The sequence below is a fragment of the Mugil cephalus genome, chromosome 3 (assembly GCF_022458985.1).
Source record: "Mugil cephalus isolate CIBA_MC_2020 chromosome 3, CIBA_Mcephalus_1.1, whole genome shotgun sequence".
Lineage (NCBI taxonomy): Eukaryota > Metazoa > Chordata > Actinopteri > Mugiliformes > Mugilidae > Mugil > Mugil cephalus.
In genome coordinates, this window is record NC_061772.1 from 28,379,916 (window position 1) to 28,393,113 (window position 13,198).

At 38.8% G+C, this 13,198-nt stretch overlaps 1 protein-coding gene across 1 annotated transcript; it reads left to right on the plus strand.

Moving 5' to 3' along the window:
• The first annotated feature begins 826 nt into the window (after positions 1 to 826).
• Positions 827 to 12,921, plus strand: LOC125005427 (protein NLRC3-like). Its single transcript, XM_047580778.1, has 12 exons — positions 827 to 934; positions 1,039 to 1,136; positions 2,769 to 2,865; positions 4,715 to 4,812; positions 4,904 to 5,062; positions 5,332 to 5,383; positions 7,164 to 7,374; positions 7,841 to 9,626; positions 9,709 to 9,882; positions 10,117 to 10,290; positions 10,406 to 10,452; positions 12,054 to 12,921. The coding sequence occupies exons 2-12, from the start codon at positions 1,048 to 1,050 to the stop codon at positions 12,668 to 12,670; spliced, it is 3,504 nt and encodes a 1,167-aa protein (XP_047436734.1). The 5' UTR covers positions 827 to 934; positions 1,039 to 1,047; the 3' UTR covers positions 12,671 to 12,921.
• The last annotated feature ends 277 nt before the right edge of the window (positions 12,922 to 13,198 follow it).

Sequence of the window (13,198 nt, forward strand, 5' to 3'; positions counted from 1 at the left end):
TGTCACTTGTACAATTACCAGCGAAATTAGCCATCAACCTGTCCATACATATACATACACTTACGGTGGGGAAGACAGGACAGGAAGACAGGGATGGAAAAGAGAGATGCAGAGTGATGTGAGGTGAGGGGAGGAGAAAACAAAACACAGTCTGAGTGCCAACAGCTCTGTCCACCTCTTCAGTCATTTAGGGCAGCTTTGTGGGGCTTTGGACAGCTGTCTCTGTTCTTTGATTTCAAGCAAATCAACAGTTTTCCAGTAGCTTAGACATCCACCTGATCAGTCATGGGTGTTTGTTTATGCATTTGCATTTGCAGCTTGATCCCTCCTTCGGTTGCCACAGTATATGACAGTCTTATAAAAGAGTCTTAATTGGGCTGTTCACACTTGGTTATTTGAATGTGTTGTCCAGGATCTGATAACACGTAACTGGATGAAAATTACTTTCCTCGCACCTGATATTTTAAATAAACTTGAGAACCGATTAAAAGAACTTTGAAAATGCAGATTCAAGATATGAAGTTATATAAGTTATATAACAAGTCCACGCTTAAAACATGCAAATAAACTCAGTTCCTCTATCAAAGGACATCAACATCAAAGGACCACTATCAGTCTCTCCATCTGTCTTCATCCTATTCCTTCAACACCTCTCATCCCCAAAATAAACTTCCTTGTAGCTAGTGAGGTGTGGTTTCATTTGTGTGAATGTTCTCGAACAGACAACCTGTCATGTGATTGGAGTAAAACTTACACAATCACATAAATAACATTTTCTTCTTTCGGTTGTAGGTCTTCCACCAGTTAGACAGGTTTACCAATTACACAGCAAAGGAGGATAAGAAAAAACGAATCACATGCACACACGTAACAAGAGGCTGGATGGAACAAACAGAGAAAGATTTTCTGCTGCACCTGGATATGAGTTTAGCCGGTAAGAATCCTGAATTATATATGCATTACATGGTTAACCTGTCTGACTGTATGCGAACACACTGCTAACAGAGATGATCACAATCTCTATTTATGTATGTAAAGGTGTGCATCATGAATGTTTCTGGTGAGATACAGCAAGGACCTTCTTCCTCTAAAGCTGCCCTGCGTAAGCAAATTGACGACCAGACAGGATGTGAAAGGTAAGATACTGTTGACTGAAAACAACTGATTTCCAGCTCAGTGATTTTACTGATGAACACACGGTGAATTGTTTAAGGTTCAGTTTGTATTTTGAGAGTCCAGGTCTACATCAATCCAACCATGTTTCCATGAGGAGTGACCACTCAAAAGCTTGAATTCATTCATTCATTAATTCATTCAGTGCATCGATAAAATGTCATTAGAAAGGAAATTAAAGTCTAAGCACTGCATTCTAACAACGCACTATTTCAACTTTAAGCCTTTTGAGAGATATGTTTAACAATAGAGGGTATGCACGGGATGTCACAGGAAGCTGAAGTCTCCATGGTTACGGCCACTGAGTGAGAGTGAACATGGAGATTAGCAGCATTAGTTTGAATCATAGGCTTTAATAGCATCTAAATAGTAAAATTATTTGAAAAAAAGGTGAAGAGCTGTTTTGTGATTGACTGAACCAACAGATTTGAAAAGCAGTCAGATATATTTTTATAGATGCGTGGGACTGCGTTATGAAGAAACAACTGGAATCCAGGCAAAGAAACCTGGTGTTGTTGTTCACATTTAGTGTCAGGTAATATCAACCCTTTCATGCACGAATTATGAAAGCCTCAGTCAGGATTTTTTCCCCAAGTGTTTTTATTCATCTTTAGGTATAAAAAGAACAAATTATCATTTATTTATTTATTTATTTATTTATTTTTTTGACCAATTATTAACTTTAGTGGACTATGTGCAACTTTGACAAAAAAAAAACTCCCATTTATTATGATAAAAAAAATATTTCTATTTCGGTCCTCTCAAGTGGACATCGTGCATGAAAGGGTTAATTTATGCTGTGTTTTTTGATTAAGTCATACCTTAAGGTACTGACGTGTGTGGATGTTGTTGTTTAGGTATAGGTACAGCCGACAGTAACTTTTACAGTTCCAATGTGATCACTCCCCGTCATTTTTAATGCTACAGTATTGTATGGCTAATGTTACTTCTCAGTAAAGCTCTTTGATTTAGCTACATTTATTATAATGAAATGACCTAAAACTTACTGAAACTAAGGCTAACGTTAGCCTTGCTCTTTTACTTAATGAATTTTACAATTACATTCTTAAAGCTGGAGCCATAGTCTCTTTTTTTTTTTGCATAAAAGTAAAATGATTAAAATAATCTTCACACTGTGAATCTTGTGATTCTGTATAATGTTTTATCAACCAGCAATGAGTATTGTCCAGAGCTGTAACAGGGAGCAACTTTACCAACCTTCCCCAAAAATTACTAAGAACTAAGACGGATTATTGTCCAAAAAACAAACTGATTGTTTTGAATATGTTCATTGTTGGCGCCACTGGAAAGTACTGAAAGACAGAGAAACATGATACCTACATAGCAGACATTCATCCTGAGTGACTCAGACAAACATTTGCAAACACAACAAGTTTGTTTTGATTCTTAGCCTCTACTCTTAGATTCTACAGGAACAACTCATTGACTTTAGCTGTCTGAATGAAAACTGACTGAAACCTGTTGTGTAAGAAGTCAAACAGAGAGTTGGAGAGATGAGTTAGTGTTGGTTAGGTAACAAACAAGCGGGAGAATGGGATTCCCAAGCTGCCAATTAAATATCTCTTTCTGTTTAGTTTCGATCACACATTCCCCCTAACCTCCCGGAAGAGGTCAGAGGTCACCAGTCATCAGCATCAGCACCAGCAGAAACATCTGGATTCTAGTTTCAAGGTATAAATGTCCGTATTTCCTTCACAACTTACAAACATCACTTTTTTTGTTCCCTTATAGATGTAAAGGGAAAGCAACAATTTCTATTTGACTTTGTTTGATTTGTTTTTGTGGAACATGTTCGAAACTTCCCCTGTAAAAATTCTCCCCTCTTCCATGGAAGAACAGCCACATCCTTGTTCTATTGTCTGGAATGTCTGGAACCTTGACAACCGCTAATTGTACTTGGCTGAAATCCAGAAACCAGTTTTCTGTTGTAATACCAAAACAATGAAAGACACAAAAACTGGGCAACTCCACAGTTAGTCCTGTCATTCATCAATGCTCTAAAAATAGAGCAAAAAAAGCAGACACACTATACACCTGTTTCTGTTGATTAATGTCAACCAGTGCTCGCCTTTCACTAATGGGTAGCCAGTGAGTTAGTCCTCATTCTTCAAGTAATGGCCTTTATAAAACCTAACCTGTAATAACATGGATAAAGTTTCTGTCTTTTGTACTTCTGGTATATCGAGCCATAAAGAGAATATTACTTCCCCCAGTGGCCAAACAGCAGAAAACATCACAGAGAAAGACAGAAAACCTTTTCTTTCTGAGCACTACCTGGTTAGTTTGAAAAATGCAATTCAGTTTTATTTATTATTATGTCAGTAACAGGGTGGCAGTCTGTTAGTAGGTTGGTTAATTTCAGTTTGCTGATTTCCCAAACGTGTTGCGTGTGTGTTTTGATAACACCACTAAAGTGTCTAGACTATTTTTTTTTTTTACTTTGAGACAGGATATTCTTAATTTTTGACAATGTTGCTGAGATAAAGGCAATTAAGTATTTATTTGATGAATAAAAGGAGCTGTCCTGGTCAAATAAAACACCTGTCTGTCATAGTTTCCAAACTAAAAGGTGTTGTAGGGATGGCGGGGTAATCATCCAAAAGATACTTGTAAAGACCAAGACAAAAACATGGAGGGAACTAATGATGGTCCTCTGACACCCGAGGCTCCGACACATGTGTCGTAGCTCATGAACTGATTGTATTGAAGCAGTTTGTCAAAGTGTGGTTTGCTTGAAGCAGTGCTTCGGTTTGTCATTTGGATCACTTAGTAGGTGTGAGTTGCTTTGAGAGTTACAAGTGTTGTATGTTGCTAAAGAGAGAAATATATACATTAGTTCGATAGAATTTTAATTTATGTCTATCCCCGGTGAAAAATTATTGTATTTCAGTCTGTATTTGTAGAGCCTAAATTCTTAATATTAATTCTTAATTAAGCCGCAATTCTCTTCAGAGTATCAGTGGTACCATATGCATAATGTACTGCCAGTTTGAAGGTCTACTTTATGACAATGTATTTTTTTTCTTGAGATTTAGACTTATTTCTCAAAGTCCATGATGAATAAAATCTTTTTTCTCATGGGTGGCCCTAATACTCTTACCGTAATTACTGTAATATGATACTGTGCAAAAAAAAAGTTGACGCTATACACCAGATGAAATGAAGTTTAATGATATCTCACTTGTTAGACCAGCCATGTTCATTTGTGACAAGATTGAACCGAACTGATATGTGACCCTTTTACTTCACCTCCTTCTTTCACTTTCGGGATATTGTCAGATCTACATTTGTGTTACATAGTTAGACAGATTTAGCAAAGAAGAAAAAGTGAAATGAATCACTCACACAAATCGTCTGGATCCAACAGACAAAGATGTTTCTGTGTTTAAATCTTTGACCTGGATGTGAGTTTGAAAGGTAAGAATTCTGAACTATACATGTGGATTATATGGTGACCTGTTTGACTGTGTGTGACATGCTGCTGATGGAGGTGATAACGATCCAGTTTATCTCTGTAAAGGTGTGCACAACGGATGTTTCTGAGGAGAGAGAGGACGGTGGTTCGACCTTAAAGGCTGCTCTGTCTGAGCAAAATGATGGAGAGACAGGAAAAAATAGGTAAAACAAAGAGATTGTTGGGTGCAAATAGTTGTTGTCTAGCTCAAAGTTTATCTCTGCAAAACCTTTACCTATATATGTTGTGTTGAAGCCAAATGAACCTGGAGAGACTGGACTCACCTGTACCTGGTCTTTCACGGAGGAGTGTTCAGTCTATGCATTTACCCTTAACATTTGAGGGTGGAGACGAGAGACGGTCAAGGAAGGAACCAATTGAATTCAATAATAAACAACACTCTGTCACGCAAAGGTATGAATTATGAATATCTACTGAGGTTTGAGCTGCATTCAAACTTTCAGTGATATTTAGTTTATGTCATTTGCTTCGGGATATTCATTCTTTTAAACTTGATGTAAAGGAACCCTGGTAGGAGTTACATTATCCCAAACTGACAACATTAAGTGGAAACCAAATTATTATCTTACTGACTTCACTGACTTGGAGTTTTTTTTGAATTTGAGAAATGCTTTTCAGTTAAGCTTATAACCAGGAATTTGAATGTTTCTGATGTGTTGTAGTCAAGTGAACCAGGAGAGACCAGACTCACCTGTAGCTGTTTCCTTCGGGAGTGTTTGGTCTATGAGTGAACCCAAATGTGATCAGCAAATGTGAGAATTTAAAGAAGATGTTTGCAGTTGCAGGACTTTACTGACTTGGAGGTTTATTGATTTGTCAAATGCACTTAAGTTCAGTTCATAATCTTCAATGTGAATGTTTTTGTTGGTGTTAAGTGAGTCCAGACCTATGTTGAAGGAAGATATTTTCCTCCTTCCTTCGGCCCAGGATCTTTATACCTTTTGGAAAGGATAGTCCATCTCTCCACAAATCACGTGACAATTACTCACATTTAGGTTATTTATTTGGTACACAGAGAATAGGTAAAGCCGAAGCCCTCCTCCAAGCAGACACAGTGACCTTGTTCTACCTAGGCTCCACCCATACAAAAGGGAGGAGTGCTGCCTGTGAATTTCCATGTGTAGCCAATTGGCTTTATCTGGTTTCCAGCGTGTGAAATATTGGGATGTGGTGTATCCTAGTCTGTGAGCAAGTTGCAGCAAAGTGGAAAACAACTCCTTATATGGTGAGATAGTGGAAGTAACATTCTTCCCGATTTTTCTGAGTGTTACACACAGTACTTAACTCCTTAAAACCCAACACCTACCTGAACTCAGCAGTGGGTCCATAAAAAGCAACCGGTCCAGAAATGATCAAATTGCATTCAATGATAAACGACATTCGGTTGAGACGATATATGAATTATGATTACCAACTTAGGTTTGAAATTAAATGAAAGATCTGATCGTACTTTACATGACACTGGCTTTTTCCAAGAATTACAACATAAAGAAAACGTAGAAGCAGGACCTGATAGATAAATTTTACTGCTCAGTTCAGGCGAGTATGTCACTGATCTCTTCCATTTTCTATGTCTCTTTGTTTTCTGTTTTTGTCACACACTTCCCCACAGTTTCCAGAAGAGGTCTGATCATCCGGAAAATCTAGATTCCATTTTCAGGGTATAACTGTTTTTATTTATTCTGATTTAACTAAAATTAAGTAACTTTAAAAGCTTGCCTCTTACTTAGAAGAGCAAGGTAATATGAAGATAGTCTTATAGATATTCTTATAAAACTAACCCATGCATCCCACATGTTTCATGCTAATATACTGCATATATCTTGTCCAAGTTTTTTATGGCTTCAAGAGACAAAAGTGAGCCAAGTCCACAAAACAGAAACAGAAAAATTAAAACATAGCAGAAAAAGTATGGGGCCAGAATCCTGTTTTTAATAACAGACTTGGGGACCGTTTCCATCCATGTCCTCTTTTGGTAGAGAGAGGCAGCAGCAGTGGCCACCACCATTAGCCTCAGCTCTGTTTTATAACCTGGAAGTTCCTAGCCACTTCCCCTGAAACCTTCCCCTCCATGCCAAAAATCCTGCCAATAAGTTGACATTGAAAGTCAGAAAATGTTTTTCACAAACTGAAAAAAAAAACAAAAACAAAAAAACACTGAAATGAAAACCAGTGAGACTAAAAAACAAACAAACAAAAAATGTAAAAAGTCAACTTTTGTTATTTTTTTCAATGCCAAATTCTTTTTTCAATACCAAAGATTAAAGACAGGGTTCTGGCCCCATAAAAAAGTACATGTGTAATTAGGTTTGATATTTACTGGTAAGTGCTTTTCCTGTTAAGACAAGTCAAAATATTTGCATTCAATTTTTTAATTGGTCTGCTGCATCAACTTAAAGGTACGACTTTCCTGTCTGAGATAATGGACATTGATTATGTCAATCAGCAAAACTTTTTAAACTTATCAACTCATATTGTTGAACATTTTCTCTAGTGGCTGGAGGAGGACATTGTTTCTTTCGCGAAGCAGGAGCTGAACAGACTCAAGAAACTTCTGAATTCAGAATCTCCAGAAGGTTCAGAGAACCTGAGAGAAGATGCTGGAGAAGAGCAGAGAACCAGTGACAGAGATGCATTTCTGAAGATCACATTGAACTTCTTGAGGAGAAAGAAACAGGAGCAGCTGGCCAACACTCTGCAAAGGAGTGAGATGATTTAACTATTATACACCATCTGTAGTGATATGGAATTCATCAATTATATCCATGCACCTTAAAGTTACATACATTAGCTGGAGATCTGAAAATTACATTGAGTCCACACATAAAATAACACAATTTACTGTTACTTTATCTGTTTATCAGAACGTTTTCTATACTGTATATAGCTTTATAGTGAAGAATGTCAGGATATTCACATTCACACATGCAGTGAATACAACCATTTTTATACACAGTCGTATATTTTCTTGGGGTCAAGTTTAATTGGACAGTTGACCTTCCTGTTTGGGGTTAAATGGTAATTTAAACACTGCATGCAAGTGAGAATGGTTGTTTTAAATCAGAATTATTTTTATTATGATTTGATGAGACCAAAATAATTCCAGATATATAAGAAACTAACTATATTGCCTTACCATTCACTGACTGATATTATTTGTTCTGTTCTCAGAAACTTATGTTCCAATTTGTCAAGGTAAATTAAAGTCCAACCTGAAGAGGAAGTTTCAGTGTGTGTTTGAGGGAATAGCCCGAGCAGGAAACCCAACGCTTCTCAGTCAGATCTACACAGAGCTCTACATCACTGAGGGTGAGCGTAAAGAAGTCAGTGATCAACATGAGGTCCGACAGATAGAAGCAGCCTCTGGGATACATGCAAGATCAGCAACCACAGTCAGATGTGAAGATTTATTTAAACCTTTACCTGGAAGGAATGAGCCGGTCAGAACAGTGTTGACAAAGGGAGTGGCTGGAATTGGTAAATCAGTCCTAACGCAGAAGTTCACTCTGGACTGGGCTGAAGACAAAGCCAACAAGGACATACAGCTTATCTTCCCATTCACGTTCAGAGAGCTCAGTTTGTTGAAAGAAAAAAAGTTCAACTTGGTGGAACTTGTTCATCACTTCTTTACTGATATCAAAGAACCAGGGATATGCAGTTTAGAAAAGTTTGAGGTTGTGTTCATCTTTGATGGTCTGGATGAGTGTCGACTTCCTCTGGACTTCCACAACACTGAGATCCTGACTGATGTCACAGAGTCCACCTCACTGGATGCGCTGCTGACAAACCTCATCAGGGGGAAACTGCTTCCCTCTGCTCACCTCTGGATAACCACACGGCCTGTAGCAGCCAATAGGATTCCTCCTGAGTATGTTGACATGGTGACAGAGGTCAGAGGGTTCAAAGACCCCCAGAAGGAGATGTACTTCAGGAAGAGATTCAGAGATGAGGAGCAGGCCAGCAGGATCATCTCCCACATTAAGGCATCACGAAACCTCCACACCATGTGCCACATCCCAGTCTTCTGCTGGATCACTGCTACAGTTCTGGATCACATGCTGAAGACCAAAGACAAAGCAGAGCAGCCCAAGACCCTGACTGAGATGTACATCCACTTCCTGTTGGTGCAGACCAAACTGAGTAATGTAAAGTACCACAAAGAAGCTGAAAGAGATGAAGTCTGGAACAAAAAGACTAAGAAGACCATTCTCGCTTTGGGAAAACTGGCTTTTGAGCAGCTGTATAAAGGAAACTTGATCTTCTATGAAACAGACCTGAAAGACTGTGACATTAACATAACGTCTGCCTCAGTCTACTCAGGACTGTTCACAGAGATCTTCAAACAAGAAAGCGGGATAACCCAGGCAAAGGTCTTTTCCTTTGTCCATCAGAGTCTTCAAGAGTTTTTGGCTGCACTCTACGTCTTTGTGATGATCATCAACACTGGTGAGGACATGATGAGAGGAAAGCGGTTGAGATTACCATTTGAAAGTAAACTGAAAAAACTCTACCGGAGGGCAGTGGACAATTCTCTACAGAGTCCCAATGGACACCTGGACTTATTTGTCCGCTTCCTCCTGGGTCTTTCACTGGATACTAATCAGACTCTCCTGCGAGGTCTGCTGACAAAGACAGTAAGTAAACCACAGTTCAAAGAAGTGCTGGTGCAGTATATCAAGAAGAAGATCAGGGAAACCCCCCCTCCAGAGAGAAGCATTAATCTGTTTCACTGCCTGAATGAACTGAATGATCATACTTTAGAGGAGGAGATCCAACAGAGTCTGAGATCAGGAAGTTTCTTCAAAAACAAACCGACTCCCTCTCAATGGTCAGCGCTTGGCTTCATCTTACTGTCATCACAAAAAGACCTGGACGTGTTTGACATGAAGAAATTCTTTGTTTCAAAAGAGTTACTACAATGGCTTCTCCCAGTGGTCAAAGGATCCAAAAAGTCTCTGTAGGTGCACCACTTTCATTTGTTTTTATGTGTCTTTGCAGCAGACAAACTTGCTTCACAATCAAACCCTTTTCTTCTTTAGGCTCAGTGACTGCAACCTTTCATGGAGTAGCTGTGAAGTTTTAGTCCCAGTTTTAACCTCCAAGCACTCAAATCTGAGAGAGCTCGACCTGAGCAACAATGACCTGCAAAATGAAGGAGTGCAGGTGCTCTCAGCTGGAATTCGGAATCCCGAGTGTAGACTGGAGATTCTGAGGTTGGTTATTGTTTTTTGGCTTATGGTGTCAAACCCAAAAATACCACCAACCCAACTTCATCAGGATCCCTAGCTCTCTGTCCATTGTACTGTAGACAGAATAATTACATTCTTTTGTTGCTAAAATTAGAACAGGATGTACTGACACCAGAAAGACCTTATGAACCTCTCAATTTAACAATTAATGCAGAAACTTGTATCACTATGTAAAGCATAATTCTATTTTGTTTACAGGTTGTCAGGCTGTCTGGTCACAGAAGAAGGCTGTAATTTTCTGGCCTCAGCTCTGAGCTCAAACCCTTCCCATCTGAGAGAACTGGACCTGAGTTATAATCCTCTAGAAGAATCTGATGTGATGCAACTGTCTGCTGGACTGAAGGACCCAAACTGGAAACTGGAAATTCTCAAGTACAATTAATTATACAGCACCAGTGTCGTCATATTGTACATAATGTGCATCATACAATGCATATGCACATGTTTTAGCATCAGTCATCACCTATCCTTCTCTGTCCTTCTACAGAACTGATCACTGTGGAAAATGCAGACGGAAACCTTCACTCTTCAAGTGTAAGCGACAATGTTACTTTTAAGATTCACATCATGACTGATTACTGCTGTCATATGTACACAGCTGAAACCATGAGATAGTTATCTTAGTTTAAGTTAGCATGGTAGAAACTAGAGATCAACGGATATGAATTTTTTAGGGCCGATACTGATACAATTTTTTTGTACATCAACACTGGCTCATGGCCGATACGTGCTGCAGTTTTTTCTGAGCCAATATTTGTAGCAGATACTACTTTTTCTCCGTCCATTTACATGATAAAAATGACACAATGATAACAAATGTTACAAGTCTCAATTTAAACAAAAACATTTATTAAACTCAAAGAATATTTAACACTTTTATGCATACAAAATAAAAATTAAGAAGAAATAGATAGAGATATGAAGGGAGATATGAGAGAGAAAAAACATCAGCTAGCAAACAACAACATTAAAAGATGAAGGCTGTTGCTAATGACTGTAATATGTTGGTGCTGTGTGACAAAGTAATAGATCTTTGGTAACCGTTTCTTTTTATTTATTTTTTTAAAAAAGAAAGAAAAAATAACTCTTTCAACTTATTTTTAGGGGCTTGACAGCCTGTGAGTACAAGCATTTTTCAGCTTCCAGCTGCATGCACTCATCTAGTGGGGGAGGGCCAATGTATGGGCTGCATGGTCTGCAGTGTTTCCAGCAGCATAGGGCTGCCTGTGGATGCGCTTGTCTGAAAAAAATATATAAAAATATATAATGGAGAACGCACTCGTGATAACAGTAAAAAAAAAATACAAATATCGGCCCGATATACCAATGGATCTCTAGTACAAATGCCTATCGTGGCTCCATGTGAAACATCTATTAAGACCTCAGAAATTGACCAGGCAACATTTCACCAATTCACCATTTGTTGCTGCTCTATCTAACTAATAGTTTCAGTTTTTATTGTCTTGACAAATGGGCACTAGGCCCTTTTTAGCCCGGCCTCCTCTGTCATTCAACCACCAGTTGGCAGTATGTGGTTTTGAAACCACCACTGTTGTCTTTATGCTTTAAATTGAACATATGATATAAATGGTTGAAGGTAAGGAGCTGGTACACACATTACGTTTTTTATTAATTTATCCCATTTTCTATTTTTGAGTCAGTCACATAGCTCTGATTATACTGGAAGCATCCATGCACAGAGTAATTTCACTGCCGAGCTGTTTGTAGCACTGGGAGAAAAATTGCAAGCAATAAACTTAAAGACCCTGGTCATTATCAAGGAGGAAGGTAGAACACTGGTGTGGCCAGGATGCTTTATGTGTTCTTACTTCCAAATGTGGGGTCAGATCTCAAACGCATCCTCCACATCTGCATAATGTGCTGCCCACTTGCTGTTGATTTATCTTGATTAACTGATTCTAAAATAAAATTCCAAAAATGAAAGAATGCACAGTTTCATTCAATACAGAGAAAAGGAATAAAACTCTGCATGCAACTGGTCAGTCCTCCAGCCAATCAGAGAAACAGTTAGTTCCAATGGGAGAGCACCCAGAGCAACTACAAGTCTACACATTTACCAACCTACATAAAAGTTTACCAATCTGTGTTTTCTCTTCTCTTGTTTCCACCATCAGATTTCTGTGAACTTGAACTGGACCCAAACACAGCGGACAGTAAACTCTTGCTTTCTGCTTGCAACAAAAATATGCAGGTGGTGATTGAGAAACAGCGGTATCCCAAACATCCAGAGAGATTTGAAGGCTGGAAGCAGCTGCTGTGCAGCGAAGGTCTGACTGGACGTTGTTACTGGGAGGTCCAGTGGAGCGGCAGTGTTAGCATAGGAGTGACATACAAAGGCATCAGAAGGAAGGGAAAAAGAGACGACTGCTGTATTGGATGGAACGATCAGTCCTGGTGTGTGTCCTGTTCTCGTCAGGGTTTCACTGCCTGGCACAATAAAACACCATCAGACATCAAAGCACCCCCACCCATTGACTCCAGCCGGGTAGCAGTGTATCTGGACTGGGATGCTGGAACCCTGTCCTTCTACTCTCTCCCCAATAGAGATTCCTTTGTAAAACGGATCCACCTCCACACCTTCTACTCTACATTCAGTGAACCCCTCTACCCTGCCTTTGGGTTTGAACGAACACCTGAGGTTGGGACTGAGTCCACGGTTTTCTGGTCCTCAGTTTCTCTGAGCCCCTGTGACGGAAGTGCTGCAGACCAAATGGGTTTTTTAATTAAGTGATTTTTAAAAGTAGTAAATATAACTTCACAACCACAAATGCAGGCAGACAGGAGCTGGGAAGTAATACTTGAGTCATGCAGAACCCACCTGGTTTTAATTAGTGAGTTGTGGATTGACACTGAAATATCGATACTTCTGATACTAAGTCTTTACGCTCTAAAATCGATTTTCAAATCAAAACTATCGATACTTTGGATACTTCAGTCATTGGAGGTGATGTAGGAACACAGTGGAAAGTAACTGAACTATTCAGTTGTGGCAACACAACAAACCTTGTGAAACACAAACTCAGTTTAAACCACAACACGATGCATTTATGATGAGGAGAACAGAAGAGGAGAGAACAGAGTCAGAATTAAGATTAAAGGTTTCATTTTATAGTTGTTCTTAATAGTTAAACAATAATTTATTGTTTTTTTAGTGTTTGAAACAACATTTTAACATATTTGGTATAATTGTGTCTCTGCATTTTCATTTGTTGTATTAGCTCAGCTATATAAGAAAAGAGGCCACTAACTCAATATATAA